This window comes from Gymnoscopelus braueri (genome assembly GCF_963280865.1).
Source record: "Gymnoscopelus braueri genome assembly, chromosome: 7".
Classification (NCBI taxonomy): Eukaryota; Metazoa; Chordata; class Actinopteri; order Myctophiformes; family Myctophidae; genus Gymnoscopelus; species Gymnoscopelus braueri.
This window is the reverse complement of record NC_137608.1, coordinates 3,622,924-3,650,798: the sequence shown is the minus strand read 5'-3', so window position 1 is coordinate 3,650,798 and position 27,875 is coordinate 3,622,924. Positions and strand designations below refer to the sequence as shown.

The 27,875-nt window shown below is 40.5% G+C and overlaps 2 protein-coding genes across 3 annotated transcripts in view; one reads left to right on the top strand and one right to left on the bottom strand.

Annotated features, from left to right (window-relative positions):
* LOC308089392 (major facilitator superfamily domain-containing protein 6-A-like) overlaps nt 1–27,875 on the top strand; it is a 278,032-nt gene that overhangs the window by 198,082 nt on the left and 52,075 nt on the right. The gene's annotated exons all lie outside the window — the stretch shown is intronic.
* On the bottom strand, nt 321–27,125 carry rad17 (RAD17 checkpoint clamp loader component). Of its 2 annotated transcripts, XM_080433112.1 has the most exons (17): nt 26,970–27,125; nt 25,576–25,719; nt 23,837–24,082; nt 23,189–23,269; nt 22,443–22,608; nt 19,456–19,592; nt 17,621–17,673; nt 16,765–16,890; nt 16,321–16,390; nt 14,279–14,393; nt 12,949–13,146; nt 12,255–12,349; nt 11,280–11,426; nt 9,863–9,991; nt 6,332–6,452; nt 3,819–3,876; nt 321–2,379 (listed from the first exon to the last, which is right to left on the bottom strand). In XM_080433112.1, the coding sequence occupies exons 2-17, from the start codon at nt 25,615–25,617 to the stop codon at nt 2,130–2,132; spliced, it is 2,034 nt and encodes a 677-aa protein (XP_080289238.1). In that variant the 5' UTR covers nt 25,618–25,719; nt 26,970–27,125; the 3' UTR covers nt 321–2,129. The 2 variants fall into 2 exon arrangements, with proteins under 2 accessions (XP_080289238.1, XP_080289239.1); XM_080433113.1 differs by lacking the exons at nt 321–2,379; nt 3,819–3,876 and adding an exon at nt 5,426–5,494.

Sequence of the window (27,875 nt, the reverse complement as noted above, 5' to 3'; positions counted from 1 at the left end):
CAACAATCCATTTCATTAATGGGAGACCCTAAAGATAAGAAAAAACATGGTTGTGTTTTGTTCTAACTCGGGTGGGGGTATCTCAAAATCTGAGGGCCTCTGCTACAGGACTGTTGTTATAGTGATCATCCAAGATGGCCACCGGGACTAGTCCTTCTGGGCCTGGCCACGCCTTTCGCCCGATCCCTATAGGGAGCAGTTTCATCATCGATATTACAAATGCTGTGTACTTACTGTGTTGGCTACTCTAATCTTAAACAAACATTACATTAAAAGGTGTAAACCACCATTATTACTCTGAAGACAAAACAAAGCTCAACTTTTAATTAAGCGAAATTCTTTTTTAATTCACACACACACAAATAAAAACATCCTTCAAGTGGGTATTTAAATGACACATAACCTTTTTCCCCAACTCAAGGGAAACAGTTAAAGAAGGAAAAACAAACAAACAAACAAACAAAGAAAAGTAATGTTTTCAGTGTTCTAATGTGCCTTTGTGTAGGAGCGTGACAGCCATCCAATGAGAGGTCGTTTCAGGGGGAAAAAAACAACCCTGCCACAAAACGAAATAACATTACCAAAGGCAAGTGTTTTAAATATGCACATAAAATAAATATTAACAATATTTTGGATGTTAAGAGCTGATCTGTAAGTGAGTTTGCATAAGTGCTCTGTTCTGCACAGACAGGCAATCAGAGATCTCTGCCCACCGATACATCTGGTTACTGTAAATCAGTTATTCTCAACCTTTTTAATATCAAGGACCCCCAGTTTGTTATGCATCAGGCCTCGGACCCCCATTTGATAGCATTTGTATCTCTGGGACCCCAATCACACTGTTCCTTCAACTCTGAGTGTACTCTCGTAGTTGCAGTCCCTTAAGAGTCCATTTGGGTGCCTGGTGGTCCCCGGGCCTGATGTTGAGAACCAATGATCTAAATAAAATGTAGAGGCTAAACGGGGTAGAAATAATTCTGAGATTGAAAAAAAAATAATAACTGCATTGCAGAACCAATGCAAAGACTTTAGGCCGGTTGTTGATATCGGGAAAGTAACAGGTTAAGGTTGGTGTTCAAATTGAATTCACCAGATGTCACTGGACGTACCAGTGAGCGGAGATCTCCCATTGCCTGACAACACGAGACAATCCGCCTCCGGACTTTATTGAGTAACAGATTATACTTGTTGGAGAATAACGGATATATAAGGGCCACCCACACCAAGAACGGTAACTATAAATATGTTGTTTGAAATGTCATTCTAACCTACGCGGATGGTGGCGTCCACTACAAGAACGACAATAGTGGTGAATTATATCGTTTGGATCACTTTCAGAGTGATTTCATGAACGATAAACACTTGCAGCCATTCAAGATCCTTTCAGAAGGACAACTGGGATGCAATCGGTCTCACTCTCGGAATTCAGTGTAGTGAGACCGATTGCCTCCCGGATGTCTATTTATGCCGGATGTCTATCAGATCAAGGGGAGCTATTATGCCGCAGCTACGGAACTCACATATCGTCATAGTCGTCGTGCTTGGTGTAGATGGCCCTCAAACCCATTAAGACCGGGGAAAGTATCTGTCATTTTCGATTTTAACCACTTTAACCATTATTTTGTACTTTGCTATTCAAAAATAGCAGATATACAAGCTCATAGCTATGAGCTTGTAGATCTGATTAAATTTTTTTATCGTGAAAATGTGTGCAAATCTTTAAATATGTATATTTTTTAAAGCAAACATTTGTAACTCAAATCTTTGCTTCTGGGGATTCTACAATGTCTTCTAAATCCTAGCAGTTTTTTTCTAAACTTTCTCAGTGGTTCAATTTCAGTAAAAAAAATTCACTTTAAAAAATATATATATATATTCAAAGATTTGCACAAATTTTCCACGATAAAAAAAAAAACAGCAGATCTACAAGCTCATAGCACGGCACTCGGTGCAGCGCAATGAGCTTGTAAATCAAAAATTTATGAATAGCCAAAGAAATCTAAAAATGACACAGTCGGATGCGTTCCCGGTCTTAATCGGTTAACAGTAAAAAAAACTAACAAAAGGGTCACAGTTTTTAAGTAAGGCAGTGAAAGCGTCACAAGTCTCTTTCCGGAACAAGCCTTCTGTTAATCGCTGTCATACTCCTCTATGAGCAGATCCTCGTCCTCCATCAGGTCCTCCGTTATGGTGGGCTGGGGTTGGCTGGGAGGTAGCTCGGCCCCCTGACCCTGACTGTCAAGTAGAGCAGGAGGGGCTTGGCTTGCGGCGGCGTCGTCCCCGGTTAGAGCAGGGGTCCCTGGGCTTCCCTCTTCTTCGCCATCGCTGTCCGGTTCCAACGTGCCGGGGTCCTTATCCGTCAGGGCCTCGGTTTTGAACCTGGATGTTGTACACAGACAACACTTTTTTTTATTTAGTTTTGACATTTAGTTTTCAATTTCAGTTTAGTTTCATTTCGTTTTTAAAGCAGGTAGTTTAATTGTTAGGTACTGAAAAGGCTAAGTCTTTATTTAGTGTTAGTTTTTTATTTAAATTTTAATATATTCAAGTTGGTTTACCTCCATAATGGTATGTTTTGGGGCTTCAACTAAAATACATTAGACCACGTGCACTTTACCATGGAAAGCTCAAAACTGGAGACAGCAAAAACAATTGCCTTCATTACAGCACAAGTAATGTTGTATTGCCCATGTAGTGGTCAGCAATGTTTTTTTTCTTCTTTTCTATGCTTGTCTCATGTGTTCATTCATCACTGGGTCAAACTTTGCCAAGTAGCCCCGCCAGACCAAGAAAGTTACAATTATTTGGTTCATGTAGTGGCCATAATTCCACCCTACATCCCCACGGTTGTAGTGCTGTCAATGGTGCTGTCAATGGGTTTTCAGGTCGCACTAGCTATCCATGTTGACACGGCGTGCTGACTGATGTCCCTGATTTATGCTTGGTTGCATAGTGGGATGCGCACTGAAAATAGCCGATCTACAAGCTCACAATGTCTCACAGCATGACACATTGTCAACTTGTATTCTGTTATCTATACACGACACACAACACAAGAAACAGAAACTGCGTACAGTGTGGCTGAATAATTCAATTATTGCGTGGATTCCAAAACGTCAGAAATTGTGTAATCATACCATTAAAAAAAAGGGAAAGAAAAATGCATTCAGTTAAAACTGGCACAGCAAAAGAAGGCCCTCATTAACTCATTGAGTGCTAAATCACGTGTTTCACGTGTTTTTGAAAAAAAAAGAAGAAAAAAAAAGAAAAGATGTTCAGAACCCAAGATATTATCTGAAGATTTGCAGCTCCATCCACTCCTTGTTTAACTTATAACTGAAAAGGGCTGTATCTCACTTCCTAAGGACTTTTTTTTTACTTTGAAAAAATCTCTGGCACTGGGACAACATAGCCAGAAATAATTCTGGCACTCAGTGAGTTAATTCACCTCTACATTGTACTGTGTCGCTACTGTACTGTGCATTGTATTCATATAGGATGCTTATATAAAGGATACTTTAATAAAAGATCTTTTGTTGTTATACATAGAGTGGAAGAGAATAGGGCAGTGAAAAATAACATGAATACCGTATTTTCCTCACTATAGTGCGGATGCGCCTTATAATCCGATGCGCCTTATACAGTATATGTATCAATATTGGTTCCCTTGGTTTCCGCACTATAAGGCGCACCGTCAGTGCGCCTTATAGTGCGGATGCGCCTTATAATGCGGTGCGCCCTATATATGAAAATAATACTCAGATGCGCCTTATAGTGCGGAAAATACGGTAGGTTGACATTAGTGATTGTTTGTATACCTGCCAGGGAACATTCTCCTTGGTAGACGTCCCACGTCCTGAATGAAGGTGATCTGAGCTGGAACACACAGACAGTAATACAGTTAATTTATACTTCAGTTTACAGTGTCCCGGGTCGAAAAAAGCCTTTCTACAAGCTCACAAATCGTCGCAAGCAAAGGTCTTAAGGCAGACCATGTTGCATGGTAAAATATAATCCATTACTTTTCCCCAATGACTAATGTGATTAATTACTAATAGTAAAAAGAAAAAAATCTTACATCTATCATCACCCCATCTAAACAAAAACTGTGAGTTTGTAGAAGTGAGCTCTCTCTTTCATAAATGGTTATTTCTAGGAAGTGGTTCCTCTTTTTAAAGTACTCAATAGATAATGTAATGATCGTATTTGTGTTAACACAATTTTGGAAATGCATCAAATCCTTGTGACGACCACTGAAAAGAAGAACATTTTCATCAATAAAATAGACAATACATTTGAATGTTGTTCCTAAATTATAGTATCAATAAGTATTCAGAGTTCCAAAGTGCCAAACAGAGGCAAGTGTATTTGGGAGCAAAGCTAGCTCCCATACCACACTGATCCTTTTACACGGTCTGAATAATCTGTCATAGAACATGTAACAAGTCATGTCATGTAAAGCTGCAATCCATAACATTGTTTTTATCTGTATGGTAGAGCAGCGGTTCTCGAACTTTTTCATGTAAAGGACCCCCAAAATCATATGTATTTGGCCACGGACACGCATCTCAAAATATTTAGTTCCAGGGACCCCCAGAAGCAAAGATTTGAGTTACAAATGTTCATTTCAAAATATATATATATTCAAAGATTTGCACACATTTTCATGATTTTTAAAAAATAGCAGATCTACAAGCTTGTAGCGCCGTGCTATGAGCTTCTATATCTGCTATTTTTGAATAGCCAAACTATAAAATATGGTTAAAGTGGTTAAAATGACTGACACTATATTAACTGATTTAGCTGGGGACCCCCTGGTACCCCTCCAAGGACCCCTGGGGGTCCCCGGACCCCACTTTGAGAACCAATGTGGTAGAGTATGTTAATACGAATCCATCCGCAGTGGTTTGAGTTGGTCTACCTACTCTTCTATTGAGACATTTTACATCTTGTGGTCAGGTAGGACGCCTACTGGTTGACAAGAGGTACTGCATGACACTCAAATGGAAGCAACTCGCCTTCCCAAGCATGCCGTCTGTATGGAAAACCAGCTAAGATGTCAGCGCTCGTGCCGGAGACCCAGGTTTGAATCTCGGGGAGGACATTGAAGTTATTGATAGCAGCTTTAAGGGTGCTGTAAGTGATATTTCTTTGGTTAAACTAAAAGTTAGAAATAAAGGTTTATTGTTCAAAAGTTAAAGCTCTATATTGTGATAGTAATAATTGCTAGAATGTTTGTTCAGTAACAGGGGTCTCCCCGAGTCCCCGTCTCTCCAGTTCTTTAGTAAACAGAAATACATCTTCAGGTGCGTTGCAAATTTCATCCAAACAGGAGAGAAAGAACCCCACAAAGATAATTAGCTTCAATTTTAAAACCGGCCAAATTCCAATGTTGTCTTGTCTTTTTTTATATTTAATCACTTACAATTTCACTTGTTTATCCTGTATCCTCTATGAGTTCTCTATCCTGGTTGGATGAAATTGGTATCCCAGTCTGAAAATAGTATTTTAAGTTTACTAAAGAGCTGGAGAGAAGGGGAAGAACCCTGTTACCAAACAAACACTCTATATAGCAATGAGCTATTTAACACTAATGTATGTATACATATGAATATCACTTACAGCTGGATGGATACAGTTGGATAGAAATACAAATTCCAGGGCAAGTCTTTGTGAAGCCACAGGTCAGGTCCCTCATTTGAAAGACATTTACATGAGAACAGAGAGATAGGAGGTGCACAGAGACAGAGTTGACCATAGTCAGTTACATCCACACCATTAGTCAAACTATCCCACAATTCTCTTTCTTTAATTCCTTCCTTCTTTCACAATCCTTAAAGTCAAACTGTGTAACTTTTTTAATTAAACAATGTTTTAATCATCTTTCACTAGCTTGCAGATCTGCTATTTCCGGTGTGCGACATGCTTTCATAGAAGACATGCTGGTTTCTATCCAATCCAAAGCACTGAAATCAGCTGTGACGACTGAGAACTTTAACCCATTCTATCCGGGAACGCATCTGTGTCACTTTGGCTATTCAAAAATAGCAGATATACAAGCTCAAATTAGATCTGCATTTTTTTTTTAATCGTGAAAATGTGTGCAAATCTTTCAATGTATATTTATTTTTAAAGTAAACATTTGTAACTCAAATCTTTGCTTCTGAGGGTCCCTGGAAGGAAATATTTTGAGATGGGGGTCGGAGGCCAAATACATATAATTTTGGGGGTCCTTGACATGAAAAAGTTTGAGCACCACTGATATGATAGCAACATAAGTTTTTTCAGAAAGATTTAGAAGACATGGGTTAAGAGATGTGAGTGTGTTTACCTTGGTTTCTCAGAGGGTTGTTGAGTTGTGCTAGGTAGGGCAGCAGCTCTGTCTGCAGGCTGACTGGTGCCAGACAGAAGTTTGCAAAGAGAGACTGAGCGGCCAGACAGTTCTCACGGTGCTGTAGAGACACAAATGTTATCAAAATTCCATTAATGGAAGCTTACAATTTTCTATTCAATGAAGCTTTGTAGGCACGAGAAAACATATGTTTACATTGACAAAGCAAGTGTCAAAAACATAAATAAGAAACAATGTTACAATGCTATAGTGCAGGGGTGAGCAACTTTGATGATGGAGAGGGCCACTATATTTCCACACTCACTCCAGAGGGCCACATTGCATATACTGTCGGGCGGACACCTCTTATCTCCGTATTTTATTTAGTGTGGTATGCGTATTCACCATTCTATGTCACACAAGAGTAGCAAAAATAGCCGATCAGTTTTGAGCATGTAGATCTGCTATTTTTTTATTGGAATCCTGAAAAGTAAATTTTTTTTTAATTTCAAATGCATTTACTTATACTTATGTTAACTTTTTGAAATTAAATACATTGGACATAAAAAAGACAATAGAATTTTAATACTAGTCATTAAGCTACTAATATAGACTGTAGTAATTAAAGCGGGTCATGTTTGCATTGGAATTGTAACAGCTGGAATCAATAATATATCAGTATTCCCATATGAACCTGCACGCCGCATTAAGTGAAGGTGGGGGCCGCATGTGGCCCCCGGGCCGCCAGTTGCCCATGTATGCAATAGTGCTATTAGGCAAACAATAATATTATAGGCGTACAACGTTAACCACTTGAACCCTTGCCTCCCTATTCTGGGGGGAACTTTCGCCAAAAATAGCCCATCTACAAGCTCAGAGTGGCTATTTTCTGTGAATGATGTGGTGTAGAGGGGAAAAGCAGCAAGTACAGAGCCAACTCAGGTCAGGTTTAAAAGGTATAGAGGGTTTAAGTGATTAAAATGCATGTTTACACAAACAGATAAAATAATAAAAAATTGGGTCCAAATGGGAACGGTGTCGCTCCGAAGTGAATGTCAGAGAGACTTCATGTGACATCAGTCTTCTATGATGTCAGTCATCTATGACATATCTACGACATATGACTCCAATTTTGGACAAGGTTTCAGCTGATCGGAGCCACATTGACTTCCATTATAAAATTAAAGCTTATTATTTCAAAAAAATACAAACCATATGTTGGGGGGAAAAAATGCATATCAATTTTATATGGTTAGGCGTCACACAATGTTATGAATGCCGAATCGAGTAGCCTGGTCTCACCAGTCGTGCAATGTCAGTTTTGAGATGAACCAAATGGACCTGCAGGGTTTTTTATACCCGTTTTGTATCTTTGTTCTTGCATATACGTTTTATGCTCTGTTTTCCCTGTGTAATGTAATGTAACATAATGAACTGTCTGCCTGTTTTTGTGCGTTTATTTGTGGGGACTGCAGATGTAAATTAGCATCTTTGCTAAATCTGGTGTATTCACGTTACATTGATATGTACTATTCATTAATATGCGGTGCCCAGTCTAAATAAACAAATAAAGTCAAGTAAAAGTACACTCATATGTACACTCTCTGAGTTAAATTAACACTGAGGATTTTACAGTATAGACTGGCCACCGGAGAGACGGACTGTAGACGGCACCCGGGAGCAGTATTACTTCATGGTATCACAACACCTCCAAGGCCTTAAAAACAAGGCTCCAAACATCCCAAAACAAACTAGTAAGGCTACTTCTTAGCCTCAATTACAAAACCCATCTAACCCCTGCTCATTTTGCTAGGATTGGATGGCTTAGGGTTGAGGACAGAGTACAGCAACTTGCTATGGGCCTGGTCTTCAAGATACACCACAACATTGGGATCCCCCTGTATTTGTCTAAATACTTCCTAAATGTTAATGAAGTCCACGATCATAACACCAGAGGCAGCTCCACAAATCATGTGCAACCCAGATTTGGCTCAACAAAGGGAATGAACTCGTTCTCATGCTATTCATCAAAAATGTGGAATGCCCTACCAAAAGGAGTGTAAAACCCTACTCACTTTCAAAACTGCCCTAAAGATACACCTTCAGGAGGCTGCAATTCGAAAATGGCCCCTGTCTAAGTCTTAACCTACCCCCCCTACCCCCCCCCCCCCCTTTTCTTTTTCTTCTTTTGTATATATTTTTTTCACTCTTCATACCAGTAACCTGTAAGCTGATTGTATGACTTTCTGTATAGTAGTGTGTATATCTGTCTGTCTCTTATATGTCATCATGATTTGTGTGCATGGGGATCTCATCTTAAACAAGCTTAGTGCTTAATGAGACTCCCAGATTAGTAGACCTTGTATTGTGAATTTGTACTTCCATGTACTGATGTTCTCATGTCTTACTAAATGAAGTACATCAATCAATCAATCAATCAATGGGTTGGCGCCCCAGCCTGTGTCTTCCATGAGGAAGAAGCCCACAAACCCACGGTGAGGCCTTTCAAGCAAGCTGCAAGTGGAGCCTGCAGTACCACCACGGCCCAAGACACCATCACACCAGAGAGAAATGTTTGGAGACAGGGTCTCGTGCAGCGCTCAGGTCCTGGACCTGGTGAGACGAAGGAGGAGCCCGGCCAGGAGACAACCCACAGATCCTAGTCCCTCCACATGCCAGAGCCTCCCCCGGTCCCGGCAGAGTAGTTCCGGAGAAGCGGACTGAGTGGCCCTGTCTCTCCCTAAGAGCACTGACTCGGTAGCTACTGGGACGTAAGTCAGGGCTTGATCAACACCGGCTGGGTCACCTGGGCGAGGGTCTATGTATGAGACCCGAAACACCCGATGACCCCAGGCTACAACACTGATGATACGTCCCAGGTGCATCCGCCTGGGAGTGTTTTTTTTTTGGTGCTTTTTACTCCCTTTTCTCCCCAATTTAGTCATTCTGCTGATTAATTCCTCCCCACACACATTGGTGTGTTGTCACTGCTGTATCTTACTGACTCACCCACCGGGAGGACGTAGAGCCTTCGCCCTACTCCTCCCGCCCATCACTCCCCGGCTGATAGGTGCCGCCCCAGCCCGTAGGAGTATGTGCAGTGAGGGTGCCAGAGGTAAGTCTTTTAATTTAAAAAGGTTGAGAATCACTGTGACTGAGTCACCGGTGCACATTTACATGATCATCAAACATTTCTTCAGGTGGAAAGTAATGCCAGTTGAGTACATTTACTCAAGTACTATATTTTTCACAATTACTTTACTTGAGTATGTCTATTTTTCAATACGTCATACTTCTACTCCACTACATCTCAAGAGGCAAATAGTACCCTTTACTCCACTGCAATTATTTGACAACTTTGGTTACAAGTTAATTTGCGGATTTAGATTATTGATGCCAATACTTTTGTTTTAGGTCACATTTTTAATACAGGCCATATGCTTGTGAAAGTAAAAGTAGTTTTATATTCTGATATTGCTACTTTTATGTAAAAGGGAATTTCTTCATGTGTACGCTGTACTGTATCTGTACCTTCCTGTTGACCAGCAGCCAGCTGGGTTTATGCAGCGGTCTGAAGCCTGGTGCAACGTGTCCACAATTGGAGTGCAGGAGCCCCCTGGTGGCCACAGAGGAGCCATACTCCCCCATGGTGCTGCGAGACTGTAAAAACACAATAAAGCCTGATTCACACTTCGCTTAGTATCGGTATCAAGCGCCGAAAATGGCCGATCTACAAGCTCACAACACGTCACCATGCAGTGTGTTGTGTAGATATTGTTGCTATTTTATAGCCCATACACAAAAATTGTGTATGGGCTATTTATGGCGATACCTTCTTTTTGTTTACAAGCATAAAAGGCAAACATAAATGTGATTTTGATTTCTATATTCAAATGTTCAGTATCAAAAACACAATTAACTTAAAAACGGGGGGAAAAAACTAAGTGATATTTTTTGGTTAAAACAAAAAGTTTTTTGTTAAAAGGTTAAAGCACTATATTTTGATAGTAATCATTGCTATAGAGTGTTTGTTCAGTAACAGGAGTCTCCATGTCTCTCCAGCTCTTTAATAAGCAGAATATACATTTTCAGGTAGGTGACAAAATCTCAGCCAATCAGGAGAGAGTACCCATTTATCAGCTTCTAGTGTTCCAGTTCCAATTTTGTCTGCTAATTTCTTAGTGTCATCACTTCCAATTTCACTTGTTTAAAATGTATCCTGACTGAGTTCTCTATCCTGATGGGACAAAATTAGTATCCAGACCTGAAAATGCATTTTCTGTTTAATAAAGAGCTGGAGAGACATGGAGACTCCGGTTACTGAACAAACACTCTATAGCAATGAGTATTATCAGAATATAGAGCTATTTAACACTTATTTTAAACAAAGAAAATCACTTACCCTACCTTTAAGTAAAAACAACTAAATCATTCATCACATTTATTAGAATAATAGTTAATGGTCTACTACAAGGGTGGGCAACTTTGATGATGGAGAGGGCCACTATATTTCCACACTCACTCCAGAGGGCCACATTTCATATACTGTCGGGCAGAAACCTCGTATCTCTGTATTTTCCTGAATCCTGAATATTTTTTTGCAATTTTTAAAATTGGAATCCTGAAAAGTAATTTTTTTATTTTATTTCAAATGCATTTAGTTATACTTATGTTAACTTTATGAACTTAAATACAAATACATACTTAACAACTTAACTTTACAAATACATACTTAAAAACAATACAATTTTAATACTAGTCATTAAGCTACTAATATAGACAGAAGTTATTAAAGCGGGTCATGTTTGCATGTTTGGAATTGTAACAGCTGAAATCAATAATATATCAGTATTCTGATATTAACCTGCGGGCTGCATTAAGTGAAGGTGGGGGCGAGTTGCCCATGTATGGTCTACTAAAATGTCATGATGGTGATAGGCCTACTCACGGTCCATTCTCCAGTGAGAAAGTCGGCGTCAGAGAGGTACTCGCTGGCCCGCGTCACGTCCTCCACCTCGGAGAAGAAGTCCAGGTAGTTCTGGTGCAGGTACAGGTTGAAGAAGTCAGCAGACATGTGCGAACGCTCCACCACCAGCTGACAACCGTAGACACCATGGAGAAAAGAGTGAAAATTAAAGCAAGATAGTCGCAAAATAGGAATTATGGGTGCAGGACAATGTTACATTTGTTTCATTGATAATACTTTCAACCTGGCGTCCCTATTTTGGGCACGCCCTTATAGGCTTTATGCACGCCACGGCAGCCATATTGTAAAGACAATTCGGCCTCTTCTTACTTCCTTCACAGGTGTTACCAATGATTCTAACGAAGGCTCTGTTCCACTCTGGTCAAACAGAGTCAGGGTGCTGATATTGTGCATTTTGGCTCACTGTAAACACTCTGCTACACCAGTGGGTCTCAAAGTGTGGTCCAGGGACCCTCATGGTTCCTTGAGGGGGTTCCAAATGGCACCTTAAAAGGTGTACACTCTCAGAGTTATGGGGGTCCTTGAAATTAAAAGCTTTGAGAACCACTGTGCTACATGAAACGGAACAAAGCCTTCATTAGTATCATTGGTACAACCTGTGAAGGAAGTAAGGAAGAGGCCCAATTTCTTTCCAATATGGCTGCTGTGCATAGAGCCTATTGTGACATCAAGTGTCATTTGTAGCATTCTTGTGTAGACGCCATCCAGGGCCATTTCCTGCTGTACTGTGAGTGTCCATGTCTCGGCTCCATACAGCAGTACTGACTCCACTGTAGCTACAGACAGCCACCTCTTGAGGTCATCTCCCATGTCAGATTTACAAGCTCACAACGCAATGTGAAGCATTAAAAGCTTGTAGATCAGCTATTTTCGCCATGTTGACACCGTCGTACAACGCAGGATAAAAATGGGAGAAATGAAAATGCGCGTGCTTACCTCAGGGTCTTCCACCAGTCTGGGTCTGTGGTGTTCTGACAGATGAACTGGCAGACTGGGCCCCTGAGGCTCCTCTGTGTCTTCAGGGGCCTCTCCTGTTCCACACACACACACACACAACGTTCATCAGCAAACCCAACTCATTATGAATAATAAACACATTTACATTCATTTAAAATTATTTCCGGAAATGTTCAATCTTTCTGAAAACATGACATGGCCTATTCTGGGCATCATTATAGGTAAAGAATTTAATAAAACAGTACATTATTGCAATTTGTTTCCCCCCCAATTTTTCAGATTTACTTTCACTATGAACACAGGTGTCCTTTGGTGTGCCTTAGGCAAAAACGTTTGAAAAGTAGCCACTGTCTTGATCCACGGTTCTCAAAATGGGGTCCGCTAAATAATTCACAGATTATTTGTATTATTATTATTTATTTATTTTTATTGGGGGGGGGGGCTAGTGAAAGTTACAGGAGTTTTACTGTATGGTGTGTGTGATATGAAATGTGAGCTTACCATAATCACAGTAATCCTTAATCATATTCCATCATATTCAACCACCATCACAGGTCTGTAACTCTGAGAGTGTACAAAACTCTCCGAGATAATTGGGTCCTTGAAATTTAAAATCTGATTGCTTGGCTGCTACTATTGTTCACATAATAAAGACCTGTGGAAGGGGGCTTACTCTTGCAGTACAGGATCTTGCCCAGGGCTCGAAACAGGAAAAGCGAGGCGTCTTTTCCTCCGATGGCCTGCTCCACATCCGGCTCCTGACTGTCTTTGGACTTCCTCTTCCCCCTTCCCCTCTTAGGGACACCTTTGCCAGACGACGACGCAGATTTGCCCTTTTTGGACGCCCACGGTCCCCTTTCCAAAGAGGAGTCTAGAAAGGTGCATTGACAAAGTAATTATTGGTTACTGCCACACGTGTAAAGTAACTAAGTACATTTACTCAAGTACTGTACTTAAGTAGATTTTTTAGGTATTTTTTACTTTACTGGAGTATTTCCGATTTCAAATACTTTTACTTCTACTCCACTACATCTCAGAGGCAAATATAGTGCTTATATTCCACTACAATTATTTGAAAACTTTAGTTACTAATTACTTTGCAGATATAAATTATTATATTATAAAACATTGCATTAACCACTTTAGCCCTATTTTATACATAGGCTATTTGAAAATAGCCGATCTACAAGCTCACAACACAACGCGATGCGACGTGTTGTGAGCTTGTAGATCTGCTATTTTCAAACATTTTAGTACTTTTACTTTTGGTACTTTAACTATATTTTACACAGGCCTTTTACTTGTAACAGAGTATTACTATATGTGGTAGTGCTACTTTTACTAAGTAAAATATCTGAGTACTTCTACCACCACCACTGGTTACTGTGCAAGAAAAGGCTCTCACAGTACAGAATCAAGGGCAGCTGCACAGTATATGCACTTAATAAATAAATATATAACTTATGACCAAAAAAAGGGAAAAGACCAAGGCACCCTTGTGTTAAAACTAAAACGCCTTTATTAAGTGGGCTAATGCATGGCAAGATAGTTAAATAATGCATTGAGGCACACAGTCTCCATCAGGGTGACTCTTTACTAAACAGAAAATAAATTTCCAGGTTAGGATACCAATTTCAGCCAATCAGGAGAGAGAACTCATACAGGATACAGGTCAGGATAAACAAATGAACTTGGAATTGACTAATAAATAAATATTGGAACACTATAAAATGAAGCTGATAAATGGGTGCTCTCTCCTGATTGGAATTGGCAACCCGCCTGAAAATGTATTTTTTTGTAGTTTACTGAAGAGACGGGGAGACCCCTGTTACTCCATAGTAATGATTACTTTCAAAATATAGAGCTATTTAAGAAAAAACGTTACGTTTTGACCAAAAAACATATCACTTACTGTAAGTTAAAGCACCTTTCACTTTTTGTCAGACTTGAGTGTACTATTAAGGTGTGTTGTATCGCAGTGCCTTATGTTCTGGCGCCCTCACCTGTAAATGAGGAGAACTGCAGGCTGTTGATGGCAGAGCGGATGTCTCCTGAACTCCCTGAACACAGCAGCTCCAATGCAGCCTTGTCAGGGACTGCTATCCTCCTCTTCCCACTCTGATCAAAACACACACAAAACTCACATTCGCTAATATCCAGTAGCCTATTGTGATATAGGGTTAGGCAATATTTCTGACCAAATACCTCAACACCAATATTGTGACGATAATATAGTATTGTGATGGTATCGTTTCTTTCCTCTCACAATAATAGCGAACATAGTAGTCATGTCAATATGTGACATGTTGTGAGCTAGTACATCTGCTATTTTCAGAACTTTTGGAAATAAATGTCAAGTGTCATATCATGATACCAGTATATTTATACATTGCCCAGGACTATTGTGATATCGTAATATTTTTGCAATAGCTTCAGGGCTGCATATTGCATTTCACACACACGCACACACACACACACACACTAATAATAAGCTGAATATCTTAAAAACTAAATGCATGGTAATAGGCTCTAAATATGCTCTCAGGGCAGATCAGAAATTAAGCCTCTCTTTGCAGGGTGCTACTATTGAGCAGGTTAAAGGGGAATTTTGGACCACGGTTTTCTTACCTTTTCTATGATGTTATGATATCCTAGGATGAACGGTACAGTAGAAAATTTTCATAAATCCACTCTGGGTCCGCCACAGCTAAAAACGTGCACCAATAGGCCTAGCGCTAGATCGCATCTTTTGATAGCTTTTTTTTTTTTTTTTTTTTTTTCTGACGTTCATAGTGACAGAACACTATGCAACGTGATTGTCTTGAATGTGCCCCACCGGACGTCTCGCTAGACGAGATTTCAATCTCGAGATTTCAATCTCGTCTAGCGAGACTTCCGGTGGGGCGCATTCAAGAGTTATGACATTTTTCTACTGTACCACTCATCCTAGGATATCCTAACATCATAGAAAAGGTAAGAAAACCGTGGTCCAAAATTCCCCTTTAAAGAAGTCAAACTGTTTGGTGTCACTATTGACGAAACACTGTCATGGTCCACCCAGATTAATACAGTGGTGAGAATGAGTAATTCCATCTATGCCATTAGAAGGAGTGCTCATCTGCTAACTAACACAACAATTAGACTAGTCATACAATCTCTAGTTCTGTCAAATCTGGACTACTGTCCTGTTATCTGGTCTAGTGCATCAAAGCAAGAACTTGGTAAACTTCAGCTTGCTCAGCACAGAGCGGCAAGACTAGCACTTCACTGCTCTGTCAGGAGTAGTGTGGCTGCTATGATGGAGTAGTGTGGCTGCTATGATGGAGTAGTGTGGCTGCTATGATGGAGTAGTGTGGATGCTATGATGGAGTAGTGTGGATGCTATGATGGAGTAGTGTGGATGCTATGCATGCCAGGCTGTAATGGATGATGGTGGGTGGAAGACGGGCATGCAGCCCTAGCCTAAAGAATGTGTATTCCTGACAGAAACCCTTTAGTTTGTTTTTACAGAGCTATTACCTGCAAATGAAAGACATGGTTATAATACTAGACAGGCATTAAGTGGTCACTTAATTTACCTCTGCCCAGAACCAATGCACTTAAGAAAACAGTGTACAGAGCCATTGCATACTGGGATGTGCTCCCCCGACATTTGACTCTAACAAGAAATACATTTGGTTTCAAAAAGAAACTTAAGGAAGCAATAATAAGAAAGGAAATTAGATTAGGTTATTATTTTTGGTATTTTCAGACAAACCTGTTTTGTTTTTAATGTTACTGTTAATGTACATTTTGTTCTCTAAGTTTGTGTTTTTGTTCACTAACATTGATTATGTTGTACTGCATTTTTATTTTTTTATTTGTATTGTTATGTTTTTGCCTGGACCCCAGGAAGAATAGTCTCCACTAAGGTGTAGACTAACGGGGATCCTTAATAAATAAACACACACACACACACACACACACACACACACACACACACACACACACACACACACACACACACACACACACACACAGAGAGAGAAGTGAATCTTTTCCTCACCTTGCCTGCCTCCTGGGTGGCAATTCTTGTCAGAACCTTCATCAAGCTGGTAGGAGCCACTGGGTTGAAACTGTAAACACACCAGAAAACTCATATTGTCACTGTCGGGTAGAAACCTTGTTTCTCCATATTTCACCTTATGATGTTTTTTTATTTATAAATGACTGCCATATTTTATACTTCGTCGTATGATAGTATGGTGCAAAAGTGGCCAAAACAGCCAATCTACAATCTCACGTTGTGAGCTTGTAAATCAGCTATTGTTGAGTGAAACCAATGTATTATATGAAAAATAGGACTCAAGTGGATGAGCGTTGATTCATTTATAAAATAAAATAAAATAAAAGTGAAGCAAAGAAAATTGGTAGTTTCAGTCCTACAGTACTGATGACTGTAGCAGTGTGTCCTAGCCCGCTGCTTTGTGTGTGTGTGTGTGTGTTTTACCTGATGTTGCAGATGCTCAGTTCTTCCTGCAGCTCTTTAGGGAACAGCAGTCTGGAGCTGCTGTCTCCACTCAGACTGTCTGAGACGATGAAGACCAGAGGACACCTTCCCGTCTTCACAAAGCGCCTGGGTGCACAGTGCGCGCACACACACACACACACACACACACACACAGACACACACACACACACACTATTGTCACCGTCAGGTGGAAACCTTGTATGTCCAAAACTGTTACTTTTCAGGAAATGGAAAGAAATCAGTGATCTGATGGATCCAATGTAGTTATTATTTAGTCACAAGCCCTTAATACTTTACATTGGTTAAATATTTATAAAACCGTATGAAGATGCATTGTGAGCTTGTAGATCATCAACATGTACAACAAAGTAGAGCATAAATAAAACAGACAATAAAACATAACATTTTACATTTTACAAGGTTTCTGTCCGACTGCAACAATATCTTTGCATTACATTGACTCAAGAGTGTTAAATAGAAACTTTGGGGTATGTTTTCATGCATGTGACGTCACATACGTAACAAACAATAACGTGTTTTAACAATGTTACTGTTAACATGTTCTTGTTATATCGTCTCTGTCGGGTGGAAACCTGTCCAGAACGGTTACTTTTCAGGATTCAAATTAAAATATCAACAGTAGCAGATCTACAAGCTCGAAACGCAAAGCGACACGTTTTGAGCTTGTAGCTCTGGTACTTTTGATGCTTTTGTGTGACGATGTTCTGTAGCATGATCAAGTATGGCATTAATTTACAAATAAACACAAAGTTAAAATATGGAGATAAGAGGTTTCTGCCCGTCAGCGACGATATTCATGTGATTCTAATTTCACCTCAGGATGTGGTGGAGGCTGTCTGGCTGTCTGTAGAACTGGTTGGGAAAATCCTGCAGAGAGACAAAGGGAAGGAGAAAAATCTCACATCTTCATCTTACACTCTGAAAGTCACTCTGGATGAGAGCCTCTGCTAAATGCTTCACCACTCAAGCCCTATTTTAGCTTGTATCGCAATGTTGATTTTGACAGCAAATTTTTATTTAGTTTTAGTCAGTCTTTTGAATAAAATTCCATTTAGTTTTAGTCATATTTTAGTCATGTGAAATGTTTTAGTTTTTGTCTAGTTTTGGTCGACTAAATATCATAAAATGAATAGTCGACTAAATCTACAGTTGATTTAGTCGACTAAAATGTATTTTGGTGGGCCGTGATGGCGTCGTAATGGCTGATTTTACAATTGGTTGCACGCTGAAAATAGCCGTCACAACTTTTATTTTTTTTAGCTTGTAGATCGGCTATTTTCAGAGCGCAACACCCACGCGCAACCAAACATAAAACGACTTGTCTTTTAGTTCTACTGAATCTCTTCTCCACTAGTAGAGATCCTAACATTTTAGACCTAGTTTTTATTTGTTGACGAAATTGTCAATATATTTAGTCTTAATTTTAGTCATCGTAGCTTAATTTGTATTTCGTTTTTATTTCGTTTTCGACTTTCATCAGTGAAAAAAAGGTAGTCGACGAACATTTTTCGTCATAGTTTTAGTCGATGAAATCAATACTGTTGTATCGGACTCAGAATTTCAGATGATTTTTGGGTCCGAGTCCTAGATCATCATCATCGAGCGATATTTAGTCAAAAAGTCAATTCTAAACAATTTCCTTTTTCAAAAATAGAAAACAAAAAAAATTGCCATTCTACAAGCTCATAACACATTGCGATGCATAGCTCTGCTATTTAAAAAACTTTTTTATTTTTAACACATCGACCGCCAGAGGTTAATCTCATAATGTACTCACCAGTGCCAAGGTGTTTTTGTTGTTTTTTTGTTTTTTTCATGTCGCCATAGATCTTGTTAAAATCCTTAAGATTGAGATTGAGCCGGTCTGTTTACATCCGCGAGATCTCCCTTTATCTCCCAGTGAAGATCGCGTGTCAAACGGGGTATCCATGTTGTAGTTAGAGCGGATTACGTTAAACAGTGAAATGCGAGGAGAAAAAACTACAGGAAGAGAATTGAGTTTCAGTTTCGTCTGTAGAACGAGGGCGGACGTGATCGTCAAAACCGGATCCCAAATAATTCCGTTTCCGGTCATCAAACCGGAAACGGAAGTGGATCAAAAAAATTCCGAAAGTGCACCCGGACCGCGCATGCGCGAAAAGACCGCAGCCCGTAGGGCTACGGTCTCGGCGCTTAACAGTTGGATTTAACGGACCGTAGGACTACGTTCTTGGCGGTTAATGTGTTAACATCATATTTTCACCCACAACGACATTAAGCCCAAAATAGGGACTCCGAGTTGAAATTGGTAAAAATTGGATCGTGCATAATTGCAGAGACCGTAAAAAAATCACACCCAGTGTGAAGTGAGCGGTGTCATCACAGTGATGGAAGTTTTTGAGGTGCGTGGTACTATTTATAGGTTATTAATTTCATCATGCGTCTCGCTAGCCAATCAAAGCAAAGGGTCTGAATAGAGTCAGCCAATCACGGTAAGGCGAAAAGGGTGTGAATAGAGTCAGCCAATCACAGTACAGGGAAGGACGAATTCCCAAACCCACTTATAGGAGCGGCTACACCGCTCAAAAATAGTTTTATAATTTTAAAATGGCAGATATATCGGCCAATACATGGGTATATGTCTACTGGCCAGCCCTAGTTGGTTCTCACCTCCACCAGTATGAGTCTCCTCTCTGCAGTAATGCTCTCTCCTGCCATCTGCAGGCAGTTGTATTTGTTGGCTCTGAGGAGGAAGTCCTGGAACTGTGCTGTCTGGGACGTCCCTGTGAAGCCACCGAACCGTGAGCCTGACACAAGAACACAGGAGGGTGGGGACAGGTTTAGCATGCTGGAAGCTCTGTGATATTAATACAAATCTCAATATTCACCCGTAAAATTTAAGAGTATTAGACAACCAGGAATAGTTTGGTGACCACTGGAGAGACGGTTGACAGCCGGAATGTAGACGGCATCCGGGAGCAGTATGGGTTAGCGCTAGGCATGGGACGGTAAACGATATTATCGTATATCGCGATAAAAAACGTCCACGATAACTGTATCGCGGGGTACTGTAATTATCAACAACAAAAAAATCATTTTATGGTCTACTCAGGCTTTTGGGAGCACCCCGGACAGTTTTTAAGTTGCTTGATTCAGTATTTAGATATTTGATATTAATTTTATCAGACACGCCCCTCTCTCTAGTCTTAATTTGGTGAATCCATCCATCCACCCACTTATCCATCCATCCATCCATCCATCCATCCATCCATCTTCATCCACTTATCCAGAGGGTCGTGGAGGTAACAGTTCCAGCAAAGAATCCGTCTTCCCACATCAGCCACTTAGCTCTGGGTATAATCTCCACTGGTCCTTGGTCTACACATGTCACTGTGAAACACATTGTGTTTTTATGTTTCCTCTTCATCTGCATTTTCACCTGAGGGCCATCATCTTCCTCTTCATCATCTTTCTCTGATATACTTCGACCCCGTTGCCATTTGCAGTTTGTTTGTTTGTTTGTTTGTTTGTTTATTATTATTTTGTATTCTTATTTATTCTTATTAATATTATTTTTGGGCGGTGAAACCGCCCCTACATGTGAGGTTTGGACATCGACATCGATTGCACCCCCCCAACCCTGCGCTGTGATTGGCCACCAGTGTACCCCCCTAACCCTGCACCGTGATTGGCCAATCACAGTCTATTCAGGACTGTGATTGGCTAGTGAAACATGACACATGTGCATAGCCCTATAAATAGGACTATGCACTTAAAAAAAACATATTTATGTTTTATTTTAAGTTAGGGGTGTACAATGGTTGGTCCACAATATTACTTTTCTTTAAGTGAACTTCCATCACTGTGATGACCACTGTGATCACACCGCCCACTTCACACTGGGTGTGATTTTTTAAATGGGATCACAGTTTGTTTCTCTTTCTATAGGGCTATGTTAGGTTTTCAGTTATAGTTGGTAGTCATGGCTGCCAGTTCCCACCTGATGTTGTGTGGGAGTTCAGACTGCTCCACACCGTACTGAATAACTGCTAGCTTGCATAACATCTTCAGATTAGGACTTAAATCTAAGATATACAGGTCATCAGTGTTGTATCCTCCAAAGAGGAAGATACGATCTCCCACCATGCAACAACTCATCGAAGACACCCCACACGGGGCTTTCCCTTTGGGCTCAACCTCCTTCCATGAGAAGGTCTGTGGATTGATTTTCCACAGATCATTGAAGTGCTGGTTCGAGTTACAGCCACCATATATGTACAGCTCTCCATTGTAGGCAAAGGCTGAATGACCCCTGCGTTGTTCTGGATGAAGCTGTGCAGAAGGTCTGCTCAGCCAGCTGTTGGTCTCTGTGTCAAACACTCTGATGTTGTTGTAGTAGACACCATGGGTCCCCCCAGCCGCCAAATATAAACATCTTTGTCCCGATGATGGTGGCAGAGTCACTTGAAGCAGGTGCAGGTGTGTCTCTGGTGTTAATTAAAGACCAGACCATTGTAGTGGTGTCCAGCTTGTACATGTCATTAGTGAATCCAGTCAGGGTGATTCCTCCATAAATATACATGACCTCCATCAAGACACAGGCTGAGTGTCTCCTCCTCGCCTCTGGAACAGTACCAGAAATATTGGGTTTGGAGCTTTGGACCATCTGTGGTTGTCAACATCAAATGAATAAAGCACGTTAGAGTAAGGACATCCCCCCCAGATGTAGACAGACATTATCTTCTACCAGAACAGCTGTGTGGCCCCGGCGCACGCAGGGAACCTGAAGGTGACGTTCTCCTCCTCAGTCATAAACAAGGACATGGTCAGTTCCTGTCTTTCTAGAATATCTAGTCTTCTTCATCTTCACCCCCCCCCCCCTCTCTCCTTCTTGTCATCCCCCTCTCTCCCTGCTCGTCTCCTCTGTGGCCCAAAGCTCTAGTACAGTAGGTACACATATACATTGGCATTTAACCCATTCAATCCGGGAATGCATCTGCGTAACCACTTAACCATTATTTTATACTTTGGCTATTCAAAAATATCAGATCTACAAGCTCATTGCTGCGCTTTTTTTAACAACATTTTTAACTCAAATCTTTGCTTTTGGGCCCTAAAGCTCACAGCGCGGCACTCGCTGCTTGTAGATCTGCAATTTTTTAATAGCCAAAGTATAAGATAATGGTTAAAGTGGTTAAAATCTAAAATGAACATTAAGCAAAACTAGCTGATCTCTTGTGAACAATATTTTGGAGAAGCGGACTGAGGGGCCCCGCCTTGCCCTAAGAGGACTGACCGTGGGTAGCTACTGGGACTTAAGTCGGGGGCTTGATCAACCCCGGCCGGGTCACCTGGGCGAGGATGTATGTTGCGAGACCCGAAACACCCGTCGACCCCAGGCTACAACACTGATGATACGTCCCAGGTGAATCCATGTGATGTTTTTCTTTATAGCAGTCAACATCTTTTTAAGAAAAAAGGTCAAATCCCGGCTTTTAGAAAATGTTACATGTAATTTATGTATTCTTATGACTTTTGCGTTGTAATAATCGGGATAATCGGGAAACCGTGATCATTTCCCAGACTATAATCGTACCATCAAAATCTATAATCATTACATCCCTAGGTAAGTGGCTCATCTTTGAGGAGCATCTCACCAGGGTCAAACGTCTGCTTGTAGGCATCTGGATCCAGGCTGGCAGCTGGTAGGCCTGAGGGGTTGGTCCACTCCTGCTGTCTGAAGCCCAGCTCCTTGCACAACACCTGCATCGTGGCACTCTTCCCACAGCCGGACGGGCCCGACAGCAGCAGCACCGAACCGCTCTGTGGATGACAAGAGACGACTGCTCTGAAGCACAAATCCCAAACACCAACTGCTCAACATTTATAATTTGTCGCACAATGATGTTGTGTACCGAAAATAGCCAATCTACAAGCTCACACATTATGTTTCTTGACTGTCTGACTGTTGTACCTGTACGTGTTGTGGCCTTTACCTACTTAGGTATTATAATGTAAAAACGAATGCCTATATTATAGGCAGTACTGATGATTCAAAAATCCTATTTTGTAAATATTTTGGGAAAGCACTAATAGCCATACCCAAAATATTATAACAATATTCATAGAGGTTTTGGTCGATTTTATCCATATCACCCAACCCTATCACTCTTTAACTTAATAGGTTACATTGGCAACCCACATGAACATGTATTTTCTATTCATTAAAGAGCTGGAGATATGCAATGAAAAACTTTTCAGAAAATATCACTTACCCTACATTGACCGGAATGCCCCAGGGGTTTATACTAGCCCCCCCCTCCATACCAATATTTTTTTGTGGCAACAAATGTTGGCCCCAGACTAGGGACACATACTAGGACTATGAAGACAAACTGCAAACCTTGGATGTTTTAACATCGACATGAGTTATCATCCAGTTCTCCACCTCCTCTATCTTCTTCTTATGGACAGCCAGGTCAGCCTGCGAACACACAAACATTGAACCTGGAACAAAACACTCACATAGAAACAGACGGTGAATCAACACCATTTTTCTTCACCCAGTGCCAATTGTCCAAGTAATCCTGGGCGCTACACTCCCTCTGCCAGCCTATGGGGAGAGCCCAGAGCCGAGCTCATGCCTCCTTCAATACATGAGAGCTAACAAGCCTTCTCATCACCCGACAGGGGGGAGTTTCCCCGGTTGGACGTAGCGCATGGAAGGAACACGTTATTCCAACCAGTTCCTTTCCCCTCCATCAGGCGCCCCGGCTGACCAGGGGGAGGCAGTATGGAGACCAGGATTACTGCATGTTTTTGTGAGGGTATTAACTACCCTAGGGGAGAACATGCAAACTCCACACAGAAAGGCCCTTTCACCAACCCCACCTACTAGGGTATGGGCGCTGATGATGCGGAGGAGAGAATGATGATGTTTTGATATTTATTTCAATCTGATATTTCCTCTTTTTGGGGGGAAAATGTATGAACATTTCTCAACATGGAAACGATTATGAGGCGATTTATGCAATAATTGCGAGAGGCCTACCTGTGAGTGGGGAGCGTAAGTGTCCACCCAGGGGACATCCTGGTCGCCCTGAGACGCCTGTCCTACGGCGATAGAAGACTCTAGGCTGCTAGCGTCTCCCTTCCTCTTCCTGGGGCCGCCACAAGTGCCGCCGTCGCCAGGCTCAGCGGCGGCAGGCCGGGCCTTCCTCCCCTTACTTCCTCCAGAGGAGAAAGAGGAGGCGCCACCAAACAGATCTCCAAACGATGGCTCCACCCAGCGGCTCGTCTACAGTGGGCACATGGATTATTTAACGCATACATGGGCAACTGGCGGCGCGGGGGCAACATGCGGCCCCCACCTTCACTTAATGCATGCGGTCCGCAGGTTAATATGGGAATACTGATATATTATTGATTTCAGCTGTTACAATTCCAAACATGCAAACATGACCCGCTTTAATTACTTCGGTCTATATTAGTAGCTTAATGACTAATATTAAAATTCTATTGTCTTTTTTATGTCCAATATATTTGTATTTAAGTTCATAATGTTAACATAAGTATAACTAAATGCATTTGAAATGAAAAAAAAAATACTCTTCAGGATTCCAATTTAAAAAAAGCAAAAATAGCAGATCTACAAGCTCAAAAAGTTGAGCTTGTTGATCGGCTATTTTTGCTACTTTTGTGTGACATAGAATGGCGTAGTACATGGGTTCCCAAACTTTTCAGCCCGCGACCCCAAAATAAGGCGGCCATTGACTCGCGACCCCACCTAAACCTGGAGGTAATTTATGCACATAAACTTGCACGTTCGGTGCGCATTTGAAATGTATTAAAATGGTAAAATGTACTATTTGTAATCATTTTAGGTTGTATTTCATCCATTCTGTTGAATTTCAAAATAAAAAATAAAAAAAAAGTTTTTTTTTTTTTTTTTTTTTATGACCCAAAATAATTTCGCGACCCCACCGTCAGTCTCTCGCGACCCCAAGTGGGGTCGCAACCCCAACTTTGGGAACCCCTGGCGTAGTACATACGAAAAAAGTTAAAATACGGAGATAAGAGGTTTCTGCCCGACAGTATACAGTATGCAATGTGGCCCTCTGGAGTGAGTGTGGAAATATAGTGGCCCTCTCCATTATCAAAGTTGTCCACCACTGATTTAACCCATTAAGACTTGAGGCCGATTCTACAAATGCCTTCTAAATCCTAACAGTTTTCTGAAAAACGTATGTTGCTATATAAGTGGTGCTCATAAGTTTTAATGTCAAGGGAACCCCATATAATTTCATCAAATTATTGGCTTAGGAATGCGACAAAAAAAACCTCCATGAATTCAAGGCTTCATGGGGTGTGTAATAATTGATAGAAAACAAGTCATGTTGAGTGAACTACTCCTTTAAAAAGGTAGGGTAAGTGATATTTTTTTTGTTTGTTAAAAAGTTTAAGTACTATATTCTGATAGTTATCATTGCTACAGAGCGTTTGTTCGGTCACAGGGGTCTCTCCAGCTCTTTAGTAAACAGAATATAGTACATTTTCAGGTAGGAGACAACATTTAAGCCAATCAGGAGAGAGTACTGAATATGCATTTTCTGTTTAATAAAGAGCTGGAGAGACATGGAGACTCCTTTTACTGAACAAACACTCTATAGCGATGAGTACTATCAGAATATAGAGCTATTTAACACTTATTTTAACCAAAGTAAATCACTTACCCTACCTTTAAGTAAAAAAGAAAGAAAAAGAGTACTTTTTCCACCGCACACAACTCACTTTGCTTGGAGGTTCTTTTCCTCTGAGAGAAAGCTTTGACATCCTCAGCTCACTGGTCTGATCACGGCTGATCACATTGATCTGGAGGCAGCTGATCACATTGATCGATCTGGAGGCAGCTGATCACATTGATCGATGACAACACTGCAAAAACAAAGAAGATACAGACCTTTATTGAAAATAACCAATATATCTCTGCACTGTACATGCCTGCCAATACAAAATAAAAGAAGGAAATATTTTTAACAAACATCAACAGACCCTGTACTTGAATATATACTCAGAACAGAAAATATTAATCACCCCGCAGGGGAAATTCAGTTGTCATTGGCAGTAATACAGCAGTAAAGAAGAAGACCAAAGACAGATACAGGGAAAGAAAACTATTAGCTACTACTACAGTGCAGTGCTGCCTGCACAGCAGTGGTGGAAAGTAACTTACTGGAGTATTTCCAATTTTCTATACTTTTACTTCTACTCCACTACATCTCAGAGACAAATATTGTACTTTTACTCGTAGATTTTGATTATTATTACAAAACACACATTACCCACTTCAGCCCTATATATATTTTGGCTTTTGGATTACTTTCTACTTTTGGTACTTTTAAGTACATTTTGATACCAATACTTTTGTACTTTTACTCAAGTACATTTTAGAATTCCAGACTTTTACCTGTAACAGATTATTTCTACATTGCAGTATTGATACTTTTACAGTACTTAAGTTAAAAAAAATGAGTACTTTTTCCACCACTGCTGCACAGGACACTGTATGTACAAAAAAGCAGTGCAAGTAAAACAAATAACACTAAACAGTACAAGAGCAAAAACACATTATGAGACATTGGTCCTAACAATAACAATACAAGACAATAACAATAACAGACTGACTAGCCAATAAGCCCCCCAAAAGTCCAAGAGTAAAAACACATTAATACTCCCTGGTGTCGCTTGCCGACAAGTACTCAAAGTACTTTCAAATGGCCGAAATGTATATATATATGGATGAAAAGGTTAATGTTTTGTAATAATAATCTAAATCTACAAAGTAACTATTAACAAAAGTTTTCAAATAATTGTTGTGGAGTAAAAGTATAATATTTGCCTCTGAGATGTAGAGTAGAAAGTAAAAGAACTGAAATTGGAAATACTCCTGTAAAATAAAATAAAATCCTAAAAATGTTACTTACAGTACTTGAGTAAATGTACTTAGTTACTTGACACCACGTACTGATCAAAGCTGAACACATTATTTATGAATGAAGAGCATTCATAACTGGAAATATGATGTATCCATGTTATTATGAGTTCACTTATTGATCGGCTAGCTAAAGTTAGCAAGGTGCAAGTTAGCTCAGAAAACATGAACCCAACGTTTAACGTGTCTTTACCTCCATGTTTGACCCTCCGTGGCTAACTCAGTTTGCAATATTTTCCAAATATATATGTATATATAATGCAGAGATATTTGATAAAAAACTAAACTGTTTTAACTGTTTAAACTGCAGAAAAAAACAACAACAACAGCGTTTTTTAAAGGAGCGGGGGCCGGGTTCCCTTTAAGACGGGATGTATACTTCGTTGCACGACGGCGTCGCGCTCCGAAAATAGCCGATCTACAAGCTCACAGCGCGTTACGATGCTACGCTCTGTTTGATTGTAGATCTGCTGTTTTTGGAGCGCGACACGACAACAAGACCGACTCTCGTGGGGTCCTTCTGCAACGCGGGGCGCCTGAAAGTGACGTCACCAGAGGGACCTTGTCAAGTGAACCGTGCTGAGGCCGCAGAACGAGCGGATGTGCAATTATTTCCCCCAAAATAAAAGTTTTGAAAAAACAGTGGTGTAAAGTAACGAAGTACATTTACTGTAATTAAATACAATGGGAGGTATGGGTTTGAGGTAATTTTAATTCACTGGAGTATTTCCAATTCTCAATACCTTTACTTACTCCACTACATCTCAGAGGCAAATATTGTACTTTTACTCCACAAGTAAAAGTACTATAACTAGAAGTTGTTGATAATTAGTTAGTAGCGCCTCGCAAACTTGTACATCTGCTATGTTCATATTATTTGGCCAATGTTTGACCAATTTTTAGTATAGTTTGTTGATTATTTTGATGCAGTTTAATATGGTCATTTTCTTTTTTAGGTATTAAAAGGGTCTTACAAGTCCTTAAATTGTCACTTCACTGTCATCTGGGGAAAAAATCATGTGTGGACCCACTGGGGATCCCGAGTCCGACCCACAGGTTGAGAACCATTTTTTTATAGACAAAATATCAACATTACAAT